The sequence below is a fragment of the Lissotriton helveticus genome, chromosome 12 (assembly GCF_964261635.1).
Source record: "Lissotriton helveticus chromosome 12, aLisHel1.1, whole genome shotgun sequence".
In the NCBI taxonomy this organism is placed as follows: Eukaryota; Metazoa; Chordata; class Amphibia; order Caudata; family Salamandridae; genus Lissotriton; species Lissotriton helveticus.
Window position 1 is genome coordinate 303,299,172 of NC_136073.1, and position 20,641 is coordinate 303,319,812.

The 20,641-nt window shown below is 42.9% G+C and overlaps 1 protein-coding gene across 2 annotated transcripts in view; it reads left to right on the top strand.

The window, feature by feature from the left end:
• The window catches only part of LOC144799332 (fatty acyl-CoA hydrolase precursor, medium chain-like), a 395,371-nt gene that overhangs the window by 106,503 nt on the left and 268,227 nt on the right, over positions 1-20,641 (top strand). For both annotated transcript variants that reach the window (XM_078670579.1, XM_078670580.1), the window contains exon 4: positions 585-723. In XM_078670579.1, the coding sequence (XP_078526705.1) occupies positions 585-723 (139 nt within the window). The remainder of the gene's footprint in view (positions 1-584; positions 724-20,641) is intronic.

The window sequence follows — 20,641 nt, forward strand, 5'->3', positions numbered from 1 at the left end:
GGTAGTTTGAAATTTCCAAAAGGTGAAATAGATGCCCATACAAGATCTCTGACTTTTTTTGTGAATTAGGTCTTCATTATTCACTTCGTCATTGGTTGCCCATTAGTCATTGTTTTCATTTTCTCCTCCTATACATTGTCTTCAAAGCAACCAACTCATATTTACAGTTTCCTGGTTCTTTTAGATATTTTCACCTTTGATGAATTTAATAACCTTATGTTTTCTATGCACTTTAAATCTTACTTTACTGATGATTTTTTCCACCTTATGTGCCACCGTCTCATTTACATTCATTTATTTTACATGCCGTGCAAATATAGAAATCTTGTTCCTTTTCTTTTAATCACTTTCTGCCTCAAAAGTGTCTCTGTCATTCATTTACAATTTAAAAAAATATATTGTTTTAATGTTTTTCATATTGGATTATGGTTTGCTTATACTATGTACTCCAACTATGTTATCTGACTCTAACAAAGGGGAAATTGATACAATTCAGAAAAAGAACTGGATTTCCAGCTCCACTGCACGTCTGACTCGTCACATTCTTTCACGAAATACCAACATATCTGTATTTTGATTCATAGATGCATACAAGACCTGAAGGGAATGGATATAATGGAAGAAATATTTCTAACAGTTTTACCTGATTTTACAATATCCGAGGACTGTCTTTACCTGAACATACACACTCCTGCAGAGGCGAAGAATGATGAAAAGTTGCCTGTAAGCACATTTTTTGCATGTTTATTTTCAATTATAAAATAGTCAAATAACTTTAATATGTTACCACAATGCTTGTGGTAAGCCTACTCTGCAGTTTTAACTTCCTTTTAGATAATTCTCTATGGAAACAGCTCACATATCATCAATTCAGACTTCCTGCCTTTTTTACAGTCTTTGCCATGTAGGTTTCTTGAAGGGGCACTTCGAGTTGAATTGTATTTGTTGAAATAGTGATTTACCACTTATGATTATTGAGCCTGGAATGGGTGTGAATTCCTGTATTAAGGTTTTCATTTGAATTATATACTGTATCTGAACGAACTGGCTATATTCGTATATTGGCGTCCTTCCGACAGGTTTGCCAATCCTTGATGTATTTCTGTATACAAGAATTAATAGTTGGGGAAACAGGCTCAAGTCTCTAATTCAATATTCCTGGGGCCGCATTACACATGCGTGCATTTTTCGTCATTGCATCGGGCACATCTTTTTAAAGGTGCGCCCGGCGCACTGAAGGTAAGTGCACTGCATTATGAAGAATGCGCTGCCCCAAGGGCAGCCGCAAACTCGTGCTGCCCTAGGGGGAGCACATTCACGTGAAATCCGGAGTGGCTTCTTTACAGGTGCTCCTTGTTTCACTCTGCAGGCGGCAACCAGCCTTCACTTTTAACCCCTTCCATGCTCATGACGAGCTGAGCTCATCATGAGTTGCGCCGCTCGCATGCCCATGACGAGCTCAGCTCGTCATGTAACGCGGTCTTTTCAAAAAAGCCGCACAGCGCGAAAATCGCGGCCGCACGCATGCGGTTAAAGAGGAACAGGGATTCCCTTGCAGGTGGGTGCAGTCAGTGACTGCACCCGCCTGCAAGGGGATTTCTGGGGAATCCATAGATCTCCCTTTACCTCCAGCAGAGGGCTGCCATCAGGGGGAGCACTGACGGTGCACCACCTTTCAGATGGCGCACTGTCAGTGCGCCTCCTGAGGGCTTCATTGCATCTGCTTCCGTGTCAGTTATATTGCATGGGCACAGAGGCAAAGGGATTCCCTCATTTGCATGGGGCACACCCCCATACAAATCAGGGAACACCCCCTTGAAGACAGCGCTGGTGCTTTACGCCCGCCAGCACTATTGGTAATACAGAAGGGGCCGCACAAGCGTCTGTGGCCCCTTCTGTAATAAAAAAGTGCCCCTGGGAAACGCAAAGTGCGTGCAAATGCCTGTTGCGCCCCTAGGGCACTTTATGTAATACGGCCCTGGTATTGATTATGCAATGTGTGTCTGGAGTTGGGCAATATAGCTCTCATTATCAGTTTAAGGATAGACCTTAGTGTTTGGTGAATGCGCAACATATCCCAAAAAATGGCAGCTGCCCTGCCTCTCAAACCTTTAGTTGTGCCGCCCCTTTTTTGAGCATGTGGGCCAATAGAAATTACACTGTCAGAACCTCAGCTCACTCTGCCGTTTGAAATCCATGCTCTCACAGCCCATTTGCCTCTTAGTCGCCAGGTTCCAGTGGCACTCGCATCATGCTATTCAGTGTAGATGGACTATCACTGAATTGCACCTCCCAGACTCCTAGTTGATTATGGCTCAGTACTGGAGTGAAATCAGAAAATGGCCTTGGTGTAGAGGGGGGTTTCTACTTTCTAATAGCCATTCTAGCCATTGTTTTTTCTACAACAAATACCTGCTTTGGGAGTTTTAGGAAAAGAAAGTTTGTTGAGTGGGACTAATATAACGTGACTCCTGCTCAGGCTTCAGTACAGCTACCTCAATGGGATGTTTGCAATGACATTGGAGACGTGCGCAGCAGGCGCCAAAGGTGCGCCAAAGGCAAGCCCTTCTGCGCTCATCCACACCCGACTGGACCCAGGGGCTAGAATCCCTGCCCCTCAGTCGGCAAGAGAACTTACATATACTTCTTCACAAATCCAAGGGATGTGGGAATTGTGTAAGGACAATTTTCTCCATTCCTTATCACTAGTCAACGGGGATTCCTCATGTAAACACTGCACATTTATACTCGGTACAACGGTGGAAACTCATTCAGAAGGACCTGCCCATCGCTCTTATAAAATGTTCTCTCTTAACTGTAGGTCTCTGCCTAAACATTCAGGGGAGCTAAATACATTGATAGAGGACATCAAACCTGACGTCCTATTTTTAACAGAAACATGGCTGCATAACAACTCTGCACCAGATGTGGTTAGTACACTGCCCTCAGGAAATAACATTCAGCGGAATGACCGAGAGGGAAAAAAAGGAGGGGGCATTGTTCCTATTTTGAAAGACTTCTTTAAATGCAGAGTGGAACCCAATCCTGTCCCAGAATGTGAAAGTCTACTTTTTTCTATTTCATTTACGGCTCATTTAGCTTCCCCGATGACCTCATTTATCAACCACCAGGGGCAGGTGGACAATCTCTGAAGTCGCTTCCAGAAGTAGCCGCTTCCCTGGCAAACTCATCTCCTAACTGTATGCTTTTAGGGGACTTTAACCTGAATTTCGAGGACCCAAATAAAGGAGATGCCGGGGAATTCATCCAAGACCTTGCCGCAATTTAATTAACCCAAAAAGTTTTAGGGCCTACTCATATTAAAGGCCCCATCTTAGATTCCGTATTTACTAACATCATGGAGTTGGCAGTGGAGACACCCATCCCTTTGCCGTGGTCCGATCATTCATTGATCCCACTCTCCTTGAGGTCTCCTATTCAACCCAAGCGCAAAGAACACGGTTTCAGGAAAGCACGCCCTTGGTCTAAACTTTCCATGGAAGCCTTGTATGACTGTGCATACACATTCTAAACCCACACCAGACTCCAATATCACTTCATCATCTAACAATTTAATTCACTGGATAGCGTCTTCTTTGGATAAATTCCTGTTAAAATCATACATAACAGGAGGAGAGAAATAATCTCTCCATGGTACTCACCTAAACTTAGACTGCTTAAACAGAACTGCAAACAATTAGAGAGAGGATATGGAGGAAGGATTTTAGTGAGAACAGTAAAATGATTTATAGAGAATCTATAAAATGTTACCAGGCTGAAATCAAAAAGTCACAGACTCTCTACATTGAAGACAAGATTAATGCAGCAGATAATGCCCCTAAAGAAATTTTTCGTATTGCCAAGACTCTCCTGGAGCTCCCTCCCCGGATACCTCAACAGGTTTAACTACCGAACGTTGTAACAAACTTGCAGGATACTTCAAGGAAAAAATTCAGACCATATATAACACGTTCCCAGATTCCCCAAGGCCTAGCGATCTTGTTGCCTCTGTGCCTGATGACAGTGATCAGGCCTTTTCCAACATAAATAGGCAGGTGGAGCATACCAAGCATACCTTGGAGGAATTCCCACTTTTGGATATGGACACTCTATTGAACATCTTTGGGGAAATAAAATCTGGCTCTCCTATAGACCCCCCCCCCCTCATGTCTTGGGTAAGGGGAAAGATGTCGTACTACCGGTCATACAAGAGGTGATAAATCTTTGCATCGCCAATGAACTGGTCCCTCCAGTCTGGAAACACGCCATGGTAAAAGCTTTGTTGAAAAAGCCAAACCTAAACCCGGAAGCTTTGAGCAACTATTGGTCTATATCCCTACGACCCATGCTGAGTAAGATCTTGGAGAAGTATATAAACTCCACACTATCATCCTTCCTAGAAACCCATGAGCTTGGAACAGAATCCGCATTAATTGCCATAGTAGAAGAAGCTAAAAAGATAATTGATCAGGGAGGAGCAGCGGCCATTATCCTCCTCGATCACAGCGCCCCTTTTGATACGGTTAATTTTAACATCCTTATTGAAAGGTTGAGGAAGGCTGGGGTGCTAGGGGGAGCTATCTCCTGGATCCAATCCTTCCTCAGTGGCAGGACATTTCAGGTCTTTGCCGGTGATGCTACATCCAAGTCTCTACCGCATAGCTATGGAGTGCCTCAGAGATCTTCCCTGAGTCCCACGCTTTTAAATGTATATATGAGGGGAAACATCCTTTACAACGCAACCATTACATCGCACTACACTTACAACGCAATCATTACATCGCAACATCCTTTACAACGCATTTCACTACAACGCAGGCATTACAATGCATACCATTACAACGCATACCATTACAATGCATAGTACCTCTACAGTATCCAAAACTTACACTACTGTTGCACCCCCTGGAGTTAGAATAGTAATTTCTACCCCTACACCATCCAACACTTACCCTACTGTTGCACCCCCTGGTGTTAGAATAGTAGTTTTTACCCCTACACTATCCAACACTTACCCTACTGTTGCACCCCCTTGAGTTAGAATAGTAATTTTTACCCCTATACTATCCAATACTTACCTTAAATGCAATGTAATGGTATGTGTTGTAATGGTATGCATTGTAAAGTTATAATGTGATGTACAGGTAGTTTCAAAAATGCAATGTAGTGTCATGCGATTTAATGGAGTGTGTTGTAAAGGATGTTTCCATGTAAAAACTGCATTGTAAAGGCATGCATTGTAAATGTATGCGTTGTAACGTCATACATTCATATATGAGACCACTAGCTGAGGTCGTCCAGCCGAATGGGATTAAGGTTGTCACATACACAGATGACACTCAGCTGGTGGTATCGCTAAACCACTCGCTCAATGTTCCATCGGACCTAGAATCCTGCCTGGTGAAGGTAGCCACCTGGATGCAACACTCGTTTCTCAGACTTAATGGAGACAAAACTGAAATCACGTTTCTAGACAACACATCTAAAAATGAGCATAAATTGTCACGGCCAACCTGTCTGGGGCCTCCCCCGGTAGCAAAGACTAAAATAAAGAGTTTGGGCGTGTGGCTTGATAAGGCACTTAAATTCGACAAGCAAGCAGTGGAAGTATCAGGGGTCTGTCACAGCATCCTCAGAATGTTGTGGAAAGTCCTCCCCCTACTTCCCACGAGGGCAAGGAGAACCATCTTTCAGGCTTTAGTTCTTTCGCACCTGGTCTATGGTAACTCACTGTACCTAGGAGCGCCCAAATCCACCATAAGGAAGCTTTAGGTGGTACAGAATTCCGCTGCCCGACTTTGTTGGGTTCAACCAGAATGCAGTCAACCTTACATTGGCTACCCATAGAGGAAAGGATTACCTTTAAAGCTCTATGTACTGCCCACAAGACCCTCAGGGGTATAGGCCCCCGCATTAACCAGTCCCTCATTACTGCGTATCAGCCTAGGAAACTCCTCCAATCAGCGAATCAAAATCTGGCCCCTGTCCCAAAAATTCTTAGGATGTGTTGCGGGGGTCGATCTTTTTTCTTTAACACTGCTAAACTTTAGAACTCCCTTCCCTTGAAATTGCGCTCAGTGAGTTCCCACCTTACCTTTAGAAATGTCTTAAATCCTGGCTTTTCCAGTGTATCAACTGGTAGCCGTATCTCTTTGCCTGTTATTTGCTGCTTGCACTGGGATGCCTCTGCGTAGCCATGCGCGCAATAAATGCTAATTAATAATAATAATGTTTAGAGTATTCATAGGTATGAGGGCAAAGATAACATCAACATATTGTTGTGTTGTTCCTACAAATCTACAGGATCTGCGCATTGTTTGGATAATATAAACTAAGGGATTCCAGACACCCCCGCAAGATATGTTAGCCTATAGACCAGCTAGCTCACAGTGCCAATATAAGCCCACAACCCTTACCAAGGAGCAAATAGCTTTCTGGCAACCACTGAACATGACAACTCTCAAACTCCTCAGGGATCATGGAAACAGTGCAGTATTTTTCGCTCAGTCACTCGCGCTTAACTATTCTCAGAGAGATACACAGAAGAAATGATGGGGACGTTTTCAGTTAGAATTTATTGAACCAACGTCATACTAGTGTAAAATGTATGTGCTGTGACAATAATTAGACAGACACATATGCATAAGATTACAAGCACCAACAGAGCAAATAAAAGGTAGAATCCTACCATGGTGCTAAAACAGTGAATATATTTAGGCATATCGATACATGGCAGTAATCAAGCGTACTCCTAAGATGTGAACCCTAACTAAGTGTACCTAGCATGTACCTAGTGTACCTTTCATGTATGTAGGTGTGTAGCCAAGAATTCCCCTTGGAAAAGAGCCAACCCCATTACCTGATGGGAAAGAACGAAGGTTGGTCTCAAGTTGGACACACTGCAAGGGATGCCAGACCACTGCGTGCAGGACCTCAGCGTCTCAAGTCAGCATGGAAGCTTCTCCTTTCTCCATCAAAGAAGGCATGCTTATCTACACAAAAGGTACCCTTAGGGGATCTACCTAAAATGGTACTGTGGGCCTGTCTTTTAAGGATGACGATTGTGAGGACACTTGTACAGAGTTATTATACAGAAGATGGGAAACTTGCTGTGATACTAAGAATCCTCAAGCAAAATAAATGAGGCTGGCTTTTCGAAGAAAACCACACAACATCTATTTGGCACATAACTAGGTAAAAGGTCAGCACCAAATTATTATGAAGAACAAGGTAGGGCTAATGTTGGAAAAAGGTTGTTCATCTACCTAGGTCTATATTGGGGTTCATAACACCCACTCCTCATCTAAAGGACGATAAGATAAAAGGAATGATAACGTGTCTGCCTAAGAAGCATAAAAACATTAAAAATGTAAATGTAAAAATATCTAAAAACATGTTATATGTAAAAAATGTTGAAAAACTTTAAAAAGCTCTATAAGTCCTCTGGAAAGTCAATATACTATTTAGACCAACTGAGCACATCGAAAGCCATGGTGCTCAGTGAGAGCAAGGAGAAAAATAAAACAAAATGTATGTTGTAGAATTTCAATTTGGTTTGTTTTGGAAAAGGCTGTATTGCTCCCAGCACACAGAGATCCAAATGCTTATCTGTCCTGTGTGGGAGACACAACATTACTGTTGCTTGCCTTCACAGATGACGGTCCATGTAACACCTCTTGGATCAGGTCAGTGGAGCAAAGGTGATCTTCTGATGTTCCCGCAATGGCTGCTGAGGAAGCACCTGTTGCAGGGCCGGTGTCCATTCCGACAGGAGCTGTAGCATCCTGTGGAGGATCTAAGAATGCTGAGATAAACATGGGAATGCGTTGAGGACACTGCAACATGTGTACCTTTAATGTTTCCAGTTGTACATCTACATCCGGAGGCACAACTGATGGCAGTGTTAGACATACGTCCAACACGCATTCGTATCCGCAGAATAGGCAGCAGAGCACAGGCAAGACGCAGACAACCCAGACTGATCTGAACAATAGGAACCAATGCTCGCTTAGCTTCTGAAGCCGAGGTGTACCCAGATGGAGTACCATGCGTTCACAGCATCGTAGCACCAGGAATGTGTTTTCCATCTCTTTGGAAACTGGGACGTCAATTGCGTAGCAGACAAATTAAAAGCAGGATACCCACTACAATGAGTAGTTTGAGTTTGAGTTTGAGTTTAAAAATATTTCTAGAGCGCACGTCCACCAAGCAGTTCCATGGCGCTATGCAGTACTACAAAACCCGAAGGACAGAAAAGACTAGGAAGCCAGGGGGGCATTTAAGAAGGAAAGGCCTGAGTAAAAAGAAAAGTTTTAAGTGCCTTGCGGAAGAGGGAATACTGAGGGCAGGATCTCAAGTGGATCGGGAGAGAGTTCCAGAAGTCAGGGGCAAGAGTAGAAAATTTGGAGCCTCCCCATTTTTTTCGTTTGAAGCGGGGGACTACGAGGAATGGTTGGGTGGATGAGCGCAACTCCCTAGACGGGGTGTAAGAGTGAATTGCAGAAGTGATGAAGGCAGGGGCAGAGCCAGACCGGACATTGAAAATGATGCAGCCCAGCTTGAACTGGGCACGTTGCTGTATGGGGAGCCAGTGTAGGGATTTAAGGAGGGGCGTGACGTGATGCGATTTAGATAAGTTAAAAACCAGGCGGGCCGCCTGGTTCTGGACCAGCTGGAGACGCCTCACGAGGTACGCCGGCATGCCACAATAAAGGGCATTGCCATAGTCCAAGCGGGATGTCACCATCGCCAGGAGTATAAGTTTGAGAGCAGAAGGGGAAAAGAACCTAGAGACTTTGCGAATTGTCCGGAGGGAAAGGAAAGCTGAAGACACAACCGCACTGACTTGGGAGTGAAGGGAGAGTTGGTCATTGAGTTTGAAACCGAGAGTTTTAACAGAGGAGGAGGGAGTAGGTGGGGGGCCTAAGGAAGGGGGCCAAAAGAGAGAGGACCATGGACTGGAGCAACCACCCGTCAACACCAACTCCGTTTTATCGGGGTTGAGTTTCAGGTGGTTGTGATTCATCCAGTCCTGAATGAAGGTCATAACAGAGTGAAAATTGGATATTGATGCAGGGGAGGAGGATAAAGAAAAAATGAGCTGGAGGTCATCCGCATAATTGTAAACGGAGACCTCCAGCTGTTGAAGAGCAAAAATAAGAGGGGCAATGTACAGATTAAATAGCAAAGGGGAAAGGGAGGATCCTTGGGGAACCCCGCACTGTACTGGCCGGAAGTCCGCCGAATAGTCACCCAAGCGGACTGCTTGAGTGCGGCCACTCAGGAAGGAGGACAGCCAGACCAAGGCAGAGCCCTTGATTCCCGCCGCTCCGACACGGGAAAGTAAGATGGCATGGTCCACCGTGTCGAAAGCGGCGGAGAGATCGAGGAGGACCAAGGCCTGGGGATGACTAGTGTCCATACCCTCCCTGAGGTTGTCCAGGACCGATATAACCACGATCTCCGTGGAGTGTGCGGGGCGGAAACCAGCCTGCCTGGGGGCCAAGGCACTGTTCCTTTCCACAAATGTGCTCAAAGTTCTTGCTAGGACCAGTGGAAGCCCTCCAGTATTGCTTCCTAATATGGAGTGTATTAACAACGGGAATACTCCGAAGATCTTCTGAAAGGCGCTCAATAGTCCGGAACCTATGCTTTTAAAAAGGTGTACTATCCCACTCTTATTTGACATGTTAAAGATACGATGTACCATTTCTCCGAAATGGAGCAGGAAGTGTTTTCGGACTAGTGCCTGTATCTCAGCTGAGGATGTTGCAAACTGGAGATCAAAAGTCTTTTGGGCTGAGGTTAAGGTCACTTCCTTCTGTAACAGCATGGCTTTCAACCTGCTCAGAGAATCAAACCGTATAAAGGAAACATTTAATGAAGGCATAATGGCGCCTCCCTGACTGTGAGGGTTGGTGGAAACAATACTTGCATACAATAAGTAACCCTGGAACGTACTGTGGCCACAACAACCTTGATCATTCAACATCAAATAACTCCCATTTGAATGCAGTTTGAACACTGGATGAATCACGGCAGATGGGGATCTTTTCAAGTGACATGATAGGTTTGCAACTGAAGCATTGCATGCTCCATGAAGCATAATGTTCTGACACATAAGAGACCCACTGAAAGAAGTCTTGCAGTCTGAACCGCTTAGCAAAACTTTAGTGTCCCTATTTCTGCATCTAAATCTGTACGGTAGTTCCCACATTTCACGTTTGTACCTATCTCTCATCACTTCATACCTGCCTACCTGGTGATACTGTAGACTCTGCTATGATGAAAAGTAATTTGTCCAATTTTTCAATGAGCAGAATTGTATGCTTTGCATCTCTTTTTGACATTGTTATCTGTATATCTGTTAAATTGTATGCAGAAAACAGAGACATACTGTTGTTATATTGCCAAGGCACGTGACCAGAACACATTGATTGAAGCGTCCTGCTCAATAATAGACTGGATCGCAATTGCTATTGCCCATGTTGAAGAATAGACAAATCCTGTTCTATTATGTCCATTGCAGAAGACACACTATTGCCCAGTGAATAAATCCTGGATGTCAATGCGTAGTCATGCCATTGTCGACCACTGCCAAAGCCTTTTCTAGTTTAGCCCTGTCTATTTCACACAATCTCACAGCAGCCTCCTGCTGGGAGGTCTTCCATACATCATTGTAAATAGCGTAAAGGAAGATCTTCTGACGTGGCTTCTGGGGACCTAACATTAAATCCCTAAGATCCATGTATTCTGAAGGTTAGGACAAGTGTTGTTTCACCTGGAACAGTATTGAGTCTCTTAGCCATTCTAGACTAAACTTCCCAACACTGTAAGATGTCACAACCCCCGGGTGTTTCATGTTGTACGTAGAGTAGGTCAGGCCTATGGATACTAAACCGTTCGGTGGTACCCCTGAATCTTAACTGACACCTGTTTGTGTCAATAGGCCAAACCAGCCAACCCTTCCCATTGGGGTCTGATGAGTTGTATGAGCCATCATGTATTATGTCATCTAGTGTATCCTCACTATGTTGCGTATAGTTTTTCCATCCCTCAAAGTGTGAAAGCTAGGGCATTCACAGTGTGTTCAGGTCCTTGATCTTGGCTAACCCAAGATAGGAAGTTTGTTGCACTGTGTTGTTCAGCAAGATAATTTGCTGTGGTATGAGGCATGCTCTAAATAAGGCCTCAGTTCCCTGAATTTTCCAATCTTTAGGCCTCCAGACAGTTTTGTGTCTATAGCGTCCCTCCAAAAGTCGAAACCCTGTAAAGACAACTGGGAAATAAAGGAAGCAGAATACATCTGTTTTGTGTTAGCATAGTCTTCTTTGCAGATGTAGGTGCAAGCTTATCATAATAAGAGCTTGGGCTTGAAGTGTTAAACCAGAAAAATAAGCAAACTTCTGTGCAAACGTTTGCGAACTACCTTTGGGTGGTGTCGGGCAATGTTCCAATTGATGGAAAGTAAAAACAGTACGTGGGATACTTGTTTTGTGTAAAAAATAATGATAACAATACATGGGGTCAAAATCAGATGTATCATCATACAACTCATTAATAACAAATGCAACTGATATTTCTAAATCAGACAGCATAATATTTACAGTTTCAAAATCCCAATCATCAGAGATAGTGCTGAAGGTGATGACATCACTTAATGAAATTTTAAATAAGTGCGGTATTTTCAAACGTTCAGTAGGACCAAATGCATCATATGCGAACCTATCCCATACTATTTCCTCAGAAATCTGAACTATCTGTAATGTTCACTAAGGACAGGTCTCTTTTTTCAAAGTGTGATGATGCATGTGGTTTCAGAACCAAGTTCCCATGTTGTACTGCGAAGCATTCTGGGAGATAATGTCCATTCAGGAGCAGGAAAAAGATGGTCACAAAACCAATCCAAAGGACTAGGAATAGTAGACCAATTTCAATCCAGAGCTGTAGCCAGGGTGTAGCAAATTAAGTATTTTTCAGCCGAAGGTAGAAATATCGTATTTTTTCTTTGTGGGAAACAGGAGCTGGCGGTGTCTGTTGGATCCAGTATCGGCCACATGATGTGGTTTAATCAGATCAATTGAGGTGAATCTCTTTTCCTTCTTCCCGGCGAGAGGAGGAAGAAGTACAGTTTTTGTTCCTTCAACAAACAGGACAGGGACAGGCACTCTGTAAAATGGCCCAAATTCTCTCTTGTCCACTATTTGTTCTCTGACCAGATTCACAATCTTCGGCACCCAGGCAGGTCTTGCTGGAACTACCTTCACTTCCCCAGTGGCGGTGCCTTTTACTTAGATGTTGCTTTGTAATGCCCGGAATTTATTGAGTTCCTGTAAAACAGCCATATGATCATTAATATCATACAGTTTCTCATCCGCCACTGTGCTGCCACAATCTAGGTTGGGTACCCACCTTCTAGTCCCATACAGGACCCCATAAGGAGTACGGCCCCCTAGGGACCTTATTGGCATGTTATTAAGTGCCCTTTGGACCCCATATAGGTGTTTGAGCCAACTGCCACCTGAGCCTAATACTCTTGCTGTTAAGGATTGCTTTGAGTCTCAGTTTTTCCTCTCTGCAATCAAATTTCCCTTGGAATGATATGGAGAGGTGTACTGCAAGACCACACCCAAACTTCGCATGACTTCTTTTTAAGCCTGTGTGCTAAACTCAGGACCACGGTCAGAGTGTAATGTGCCAGTTGCGTATGTGACTATAAAGACTTGCAGATCCTTTACAACAGTGTGAGCATTAGCCGAGCGTTGTATCCAAACCTCCGGGAATCTAGAGCATGAATCCACTGCCATCAGGATGTATCTGTAAGCCTATTCAGTTTGAAAGGGGCCACAGTGGTACAAATAGATACATGCGAGAGGTCTGTATGATTTCAGTAATGGTGTTTGTGGTGGATGTGCTATGGTGGAACCCTTCATCTGCCGACAGATGTCGAACTTAAGGGCGAAGCCTTTGTTCTGTTTGGACCTGGCTACCAATAATGTTGTTTTAGTAGTGAAACTGTTGCAGTAATACCTGCATGCACTGAACGCAGACCCTCATGAGCATCTAGAATTAAAGCTAATCTGCAATCCATGTTTGGTATTTCTCTATCCCCCACTCCTGGAATTTGAGCACATGGAATGTTTTGCACATCTAGCTTATAGAAGTACTTGAGTTGAAAGCCTTTTGGCAAAGCTAAGCTGTTGTTACACGTAGCGTTGACAGCTACCATGATTTGTCCATCTGTCCTCATGCTGGAATGAGTGATTGCATCAACTGCAGCAGTTCTCACTGTTGCCTTGGTGGCTTCATCAGCCAATGCATCCCTTCAACGCGAAAGCCAACATGCTGATGACCCAGCGAATGAATCACGTGAGCCTGCGGCAAACCTTTTTTCAGCTCTGCCAATTGTTCCCAAAGAAACTTGTGCTTTATCGTGCAACCTTTGTAATATCTAAACCCACTTTGTCCCCAATAGTGAAGAAATTCATTTTATGACTGGACATAGTAAAATGAATTGCACACAATAAGTGTGGGGAATTCTCGATCCATATTTTTAGTGCCAGTATTAGGGCTTTTAGTTCTGCCAGCTGTGCCATGCAATCTCCTACAGACTGCGTCTGCGTATTGCTAGGACAGAACTTGCCGTCCAGCATACATAATTTCAGAATCGCACATGCTATGCTGTATTGCTGTTTACATTCTATGGCAGGCTGGGCAGATCCATCAGTGTAAATTATGTATTCATAATGACCTAGAGGCATTATTTCATTCAGAAAGGATTTTCTTGTTTGTATTGCAGGAATGCTTGTGTTTTTAATGTAGAATTAAACTTGTAGTCTACATCTGTTTCAGTGATGGAATTAGCCCATTGTATCCATCTTGAATGTAGTGTTTTTGCATTTGGAACGCTAGCTTTGGTAACAGCCTCTAAGGTTGGTACCGGAGCCTTGACAATTATCCATTTCCCCATAGCTACTGCTCTTTCTCTCACTACAGCAGTTTGTACTCCTGTCAGTATTTTTCTGTGGATGCGCCAGGAAGCCGCTTGGCCGCAGTGCGCTCTAGAAGCTTCTTTTTCATTTTATTTCATTTCATTTCATTTCATTTCATTTCACAAAGCATTTCAGCATTTGTGTACAAATGTGATTTGTATGCAATAGGTACAATTTTGGCTTCATTGAAGGTTAGGTATGTGTATCCTGATTGACCCGCATTTACATGGATCCCACATTTGTGGTGTTTACACATGTGTGTAAGTGTTTAGAAGATATCATGTCCACTTGTAAGGAACATAGAACTTCTGTGTGTTCCTGTGTCCAATGTCAAACTGAAAAATCAGGTCTCAGTAACTCGCAGAAAGGTTTTACTTCATCTGTGTAATCCTAAATGTATGTTCTGCCAAAATTTAAGAATCCTAAAAGGGTCTGTAGATTTTTAAGAGTCTTTGGAGGTTGGAGCAGCGCACATTTTTCTAAGAAATTAGCTGTTAGGCCTTTCCCTTCACTTGAGAGCTCATATCCTAAAAATAGGACATAGAGGTGGGCAATTTTTAATTTGTTTAAGTTAAGTTTGTAGCGCTCAGAGGTGAACTCCAGAATTATATTGTTCACCCAGTGCAAGTGATCAAATAATTCATCGTCCATCAGATAAATATCATCTACATAGGACAATGCCTCCTCGTCAAACTTTTGAAGTAACTCTGATATTCTTGATGAGAACAACCCAAGGCTATTCTAGTGCCCTTGGGGCAGTCTACAAAATTGGAGTTCAGAGCCTAGGGCTGGAAATGCTGTCAAATATCTGCTTTCAGGTGCTATATTTTGGCAGAAATATCCATTTGAGATATCTAGTGTTGTTTTGTATTGTTTACGCACAAAGTTATTAATTAATGCAGCACTGTTTAAATGGGCTAAGGCAGAGGGAATTGCTCTGCGTAGGTAGGACCTACTTGGTATCCGTAAGTTTCCTCGAGCTTTTCAATGGGATACAATGGTGTCAAAGCTGCAGAACATAGTTACTAACGCAGGGGAGCCTCAAGACGTATCCAGGCCTGACACCCAAAGCTCACCCTCTGGGGGCACATGCGTAGAGTGATGCCACCCCCCAGGTGTTTCCACCGTGATATGTTCATTCAATGCTACTGTAATCAGAAATTCCATCAGGTTATGGAGAGCTATTGTTACTTCTGCTGCATTGTCTAGCATTGTCAGAGACCATTCCCCATTCAGAAGCAGAGTCCTCAGTAGCCTTGGCATTTCTTATTTTAAGCCCAGCTACTTTCTTCTTTTTAAACTGAGGTTTAGTTTTAGGGGTTATCTTCTTTTTTGATCATTTCTTCTGAAGGACGATGTGTGTCTCTTGACTTTTCTCGCTCTTCTGATCTGTGTTCTGACCTTCCTTCCCTCTGGGAGTTTTGGGATGAACCCTGAAAGGAATGAGAGGAACGTGTATCAGTATCCTGATACCTGTCAGGTTTTTTAATATGTTCAGGGTTTCTAAGGTTATATTTCCTGTCAGATGGCTTCGGTTGAGAAGACCCACTCTTTGATTGTGATGCATTTCGTTTGTTTTTTGTATGTTTATTATCCCATTTCTTTTTAGAAGAATCGAGTGCTTGCTTGGAGTTATCCTTCTCAGGATTCCTCATCAATTAGGGTTTCACTGGTCTAGCTCCTAAATTATCTCTACTCAGTGACGCATAGGTATCTACAATAATTTTTGGTAAATCTTGCTCCTGTTCTGCAGGAGTGCATTCCCTTGGGCATTGGCGTATAGCCACCTCTGCTGCCTCCCCTTTTATGTTAGCCAACATGATTGTTGATACCTGGGCAAAATTGCCTATCAATTTCATCCCTAAGTCCAAGGGAGGTTGTGCCCCATATTCATTCTATATTTGTTTCAATACTTCTGGTATTACTGCCATTTAGGGGGTACCGTGCATTCTGGTATAAACGGCAGCAAAGACTGTACCCCAAGTGGTACAATCCTCTATTGGAGGAGCTATCCCCATCGGCAAGCAAATTGTCAGTATTCTGTATTGTTCTTGTGGGCCTGTGTGGGGAAAAACTGCCTCAAGCTGTGTTATTTTCTGTGCTATCCAGAATGGCATTTGCTCATGTTTGGTGGGCATTCTTCCCATAATCGCTTTCAACGTTTGTGGGGTGATTTTTGTTGCAGTCCCTTGTAATTGACCCGCAGGAGTTACCCTTGTAGGTTATAATGTTAGTGTTCGCATTACCAACTTCACTTTGTGAAGTGGACGTAAGTCTGCTGCTAGCGATGTATCAATCTCTGGATGGGTGTGTAAGCGGCTAGGACTGGTTGCTCCGTCTCTGCTGAGTGGACTGAGTCTCACCTTTTCTGTGGTATGGGGAGGGCACCTTTAAACCAGTTTATATGCTTTTGGTACGTTAATGGAACTTCTATTTCCTCGCTTGGAGAGTATTCTCCTGGTATTTCATTTGGAATATAAGATTGAAACGTATGTGATATTGCATCTGCAGGGAATTTAACCCAAGAATAGAACACCTCTGTCCTTTATGCCTTGTGTGCCTCAATCATGAAGGTTACGGTCCCACTTAAGGCTGAGACCCCAAAATCTGCTAATTTTAAAATAAGTGCATTTCTACAGTTCTCTGAAATATTAGGAGCACCTTCCTGCGCTCCTTCCTCTGCTGCATTTGCATTTACTGCTGCTGCAGCGCATTTTCGACAGACATTTTCTTTGAAGTTTTCAGGTTTTATGCACAATGTGGGGAACTATAATCCTTGAAACTTGAACAAAGCTTGAACACACCTACAGCCAATACATAGGATATACCTTCTCAGCTGTGGAAGAATTTTCCCTTCCCACCCCATACGTCTCTGGGTAACTGTGAATAGGGGTCCCTGAGGAAGCACAACTGAACTACTCAGATTTGACTGTTAAATAATAACCAAACCACATTGGGCACCATGTTGTATTGTTCCTATAAATCTACAGGTTCTGCGCATTGTTTGGATAACATAAGCTAAGGGATTGGTGTCTTAAATGATTCCAGACTCCCCCGCAGGATATGTCTATTGACATCTAGCTCGCAGAGCCACTATAAGCCCATGACCGTTACCAAGGAGTGTATAGTTTTCTGGCAACCACTGAACATGACAACTCTCGAACTCCTCAGGGATCATGGAAATAGTGCTGTACTTTTCGCCCAGTCACTCGTGCTTAGTTATTCTCAGAGAGATACACAGAATAAACGATGGGGACGTTTTCAAAAAGTATTTATTGAAGCAGCGTCATTCTAGTGTCAAATGTTTTTGCTGTGTCAATCATTAGACAGACACATATGTATAAGATTACAAGCACCAGCACCGCAAATAAAAGGTAGAATCCTACCATGGTGCTAAAACAGTAATATACATGCAGGCATATCGATACATGGCAGTAATTGAGCGTACTCCTAAGATGCAAACCCTAACTAAGTGTACTTAAGTGTACCTAGTGTGTACCTAGCATGTATGTAGGTGTGGAGCTAAGAATCCCCCTAGGAAAAGAGCCAACCCCATTACCTGATGGGAAAGAACAAAGGACCCCCGTATTGGTCTCGATTTGGACACCCCACAAGGGATGCCAGACCACTGCGTGCTGGAACTGCGTGCATGACCTCAGTGTCTCGTGTCAGCATGGAAGCTTCTCCTCTGGTTTGCCCAGCGAAAATGCGGTGCTTATATACCCAAAAGGTACCGTCAGGGGATCTAACTAAAATGGTACTGTGGGCCTGTTGTACAAGGATGACGATAGTGATGACCCTTGTACAGAGTTATTATACAGAAGATGGTAATCTTGTTGTGATACTAAGACTCATCATGCATAATAAATGACGCTGGCTTTTCGAAAAAAAACACACAACATCTATTCAGCACATAACTAGGTAAAAGGTCAGCGCCAAAGCCGTTATGTAGAACAAGGTAGGACAAATGTAGGTAAAAGGTTGTGCATCTGCCTAGGCCTATATTGGGGTACATTGGTGTTCTTAACAATATATTGCGTGAAAGCTCACTTTTATTAGATTGTGACGCTGATACAGCATCTGGTTTTTCAGTCAAACATTTAAGCACTTGCTTTTTGATGCAAAATTCTGATTTTAACCGTGAGTGAAAATTTTGACACTCTCAGGAAGGCTAGTCGCCACTCCTTTGAATGCCAAGCTTCCAGTCAGTGGGGTTGAAGTCAGGTGTGGTTTGGCTTCGATACTCCATTTATGCCGCTAACATTCGGTCTTTCATTAAAACACATTAGTTTATTTTTGCAGTTGTAACTTCTCCAATGAGGATTTGTGACCTCCTTTTTTTTTGGCCCACACTTGACAGATCACACCAAGTTTCATGAAGATTTGTCAAACGGCACCTACGTTATTAGCACTCAAAAAAACATTTCCTATGGTAACTAGCTCCTAACTATAACTTCACAGTGGACAGAACTACCTTGGAAGGTTAATGAGATACTATCTATTTCCTTTAAATACCCACTACAACTTGCAGATGTCAGTGCCCATCAGTATTGATGAGTCAGAGGGGCAGTGTCTTGTGTTTCTGTTTTATTTTTGCTTATTATTCCCCTTTCTCAGTTTTACTGACTCTCATAGTATTGTTTCCGTCATAATTGATGGAGGCAAAAGTATGTCCAGGTCAAGGGTATGACCTTACTTACCGACTTACTCGGAAGGGACCATGCACACGTATCCGGCGGCACGCTAAAAATGCCCGCCACTTACTGAAGAAATTCTGATGGCCCCATAACATCACAAGACCTGAACATACAAAAAATAAGCAAGATATTATTGGGGATATATCAGACTACCCTTGATATTATCCTTGTGATACAGATGTTAATACCGAAAATTGCTGTATAACAGAGAAAATAACTGAGAAGTCAGACTAAATACAAAGGGAACTAGGAGACAGGATTTTAAATGTTCTTTCATTGATGTATTTCTGTTCAAGCGACGCAAGCTCTATCTATCACAGTTCTACTGATTTTAGAGCCCTGAAGAAGTCACGGTGGTGACGAAACGCGTTGGCAGCTAGCAATTTTCTGAATTTCCAATATTTTTTTGATGAATAAAAAGTCTTCTAATACAACTCTCAAGACTTGGACCTTACTTCTCCTTGGAAAGCGTTCATGTTGTACATTTGAAAATACTATTGCATTATCTAGCAAAAAATATAATCTGTATATAATTTTCCTTGTGCGGGTCATTTTGTTTTTTTTATATTTGCTATCTCATCTAAAGAAAGTGAGACAATTCTTATTAGAAAGCGACTTAAGAACTACTGTTTAAATCCATGTACTCTTCTATCTGGAAGGTGTAAACGCTCTTCTCCATTGCCTCCCACACAGCCTAATGGACATCCTTCATGCTGCAGCATGTCTCATTCAGTGCCTGAAGAAATAAGTTAACATCAGCCCCATCCAGTTGGAACTCATCTGGCTCCTCTTGTTGGCAAACAACATTTTCAAAACCAGCTGCATCTATTATAAAACCAATAGTACCAGCAACGTTGTCCCTCTGCCCAAACTACCTCAGACCCTTTCCCCACAAGTTGCAGACCCAGCTGACAACCTCTTCCTATCTGGTGACTCTTGGCATAGCCGCATCCAGGGCAACTCATACTGAAAGCAAATAAGTATATCTCACACTCCAGTACAACTTATTGTAGACTAGTAGAAACATATGTCCTTTCAGATAAACTGTTCCGAACATGAATGAGATTTCCTCAAGAAAAAACTGTTTTGGGTAGTCCTCTGGTGGCAAAAATTAAACTCCATTTATACCATACATCCACCATGGATTAGTGAATGGCTTTCGTCCCTTTCACATCAGGAGCACTGCATGGCAAATCTGCAGAATTGTGATACTTCTATTGTATGTTGTTCTTTTTTTCTGAAGCAGACACTTGTACATTGTATCTTCTAAGGATTCTGTTGTATCTTTTTTTTAAACAATATACCAATGTTTAGTGTAACCATATGAAGCATAAGGTATCCTCTCGCTAATAGTGTATCTTGTCATGGCTCTGTTAGGCTTTTAAAGTTTAAGTGCATAGGGTAAACATCGTTTACCCAAAATCCGGAACACCGCATGCAATTACAACACGGTTGTTACGACTGCGTTGTAACAATGCATGCCATTACTCCGCAAGTCAGAACTACTGTTGCACAGACTGGAGTTGGAATAGTAAATTATACTATGCCAACATCCAGTGCCCCCCTAGAGCAAGTCGTTGCTCCAACTTGTGGAGTAATGGCATGCATTGTTACAACGCAGTTGTTGTAACGAAACGTTGAAATTCCATGCGGAAAAAAATGCGCGTGGTAAGGTGGCATATTCAGTGCGTAGGAATGCAACCTTTTATTTTGAATGTAAAGAAGAGTAAAAAAACAAGGCAAGAGGCCTTCTTCTATTGTACACTCATGATCTTAACAACATCCATGTACCCTCAGGATTTCCCAAACCCTTCTTCAATTTAGTGAAGAGCTGAAGGTTAAGAACCGTTTTGAAATTAACCCTGTTATCTTCATCTAAAAATTACCATGTCTCTTCTTGCTGTAGTTTTATTGCCTTTGAGGCCCGTGTTCATCATAAGCCGAATAAACTCA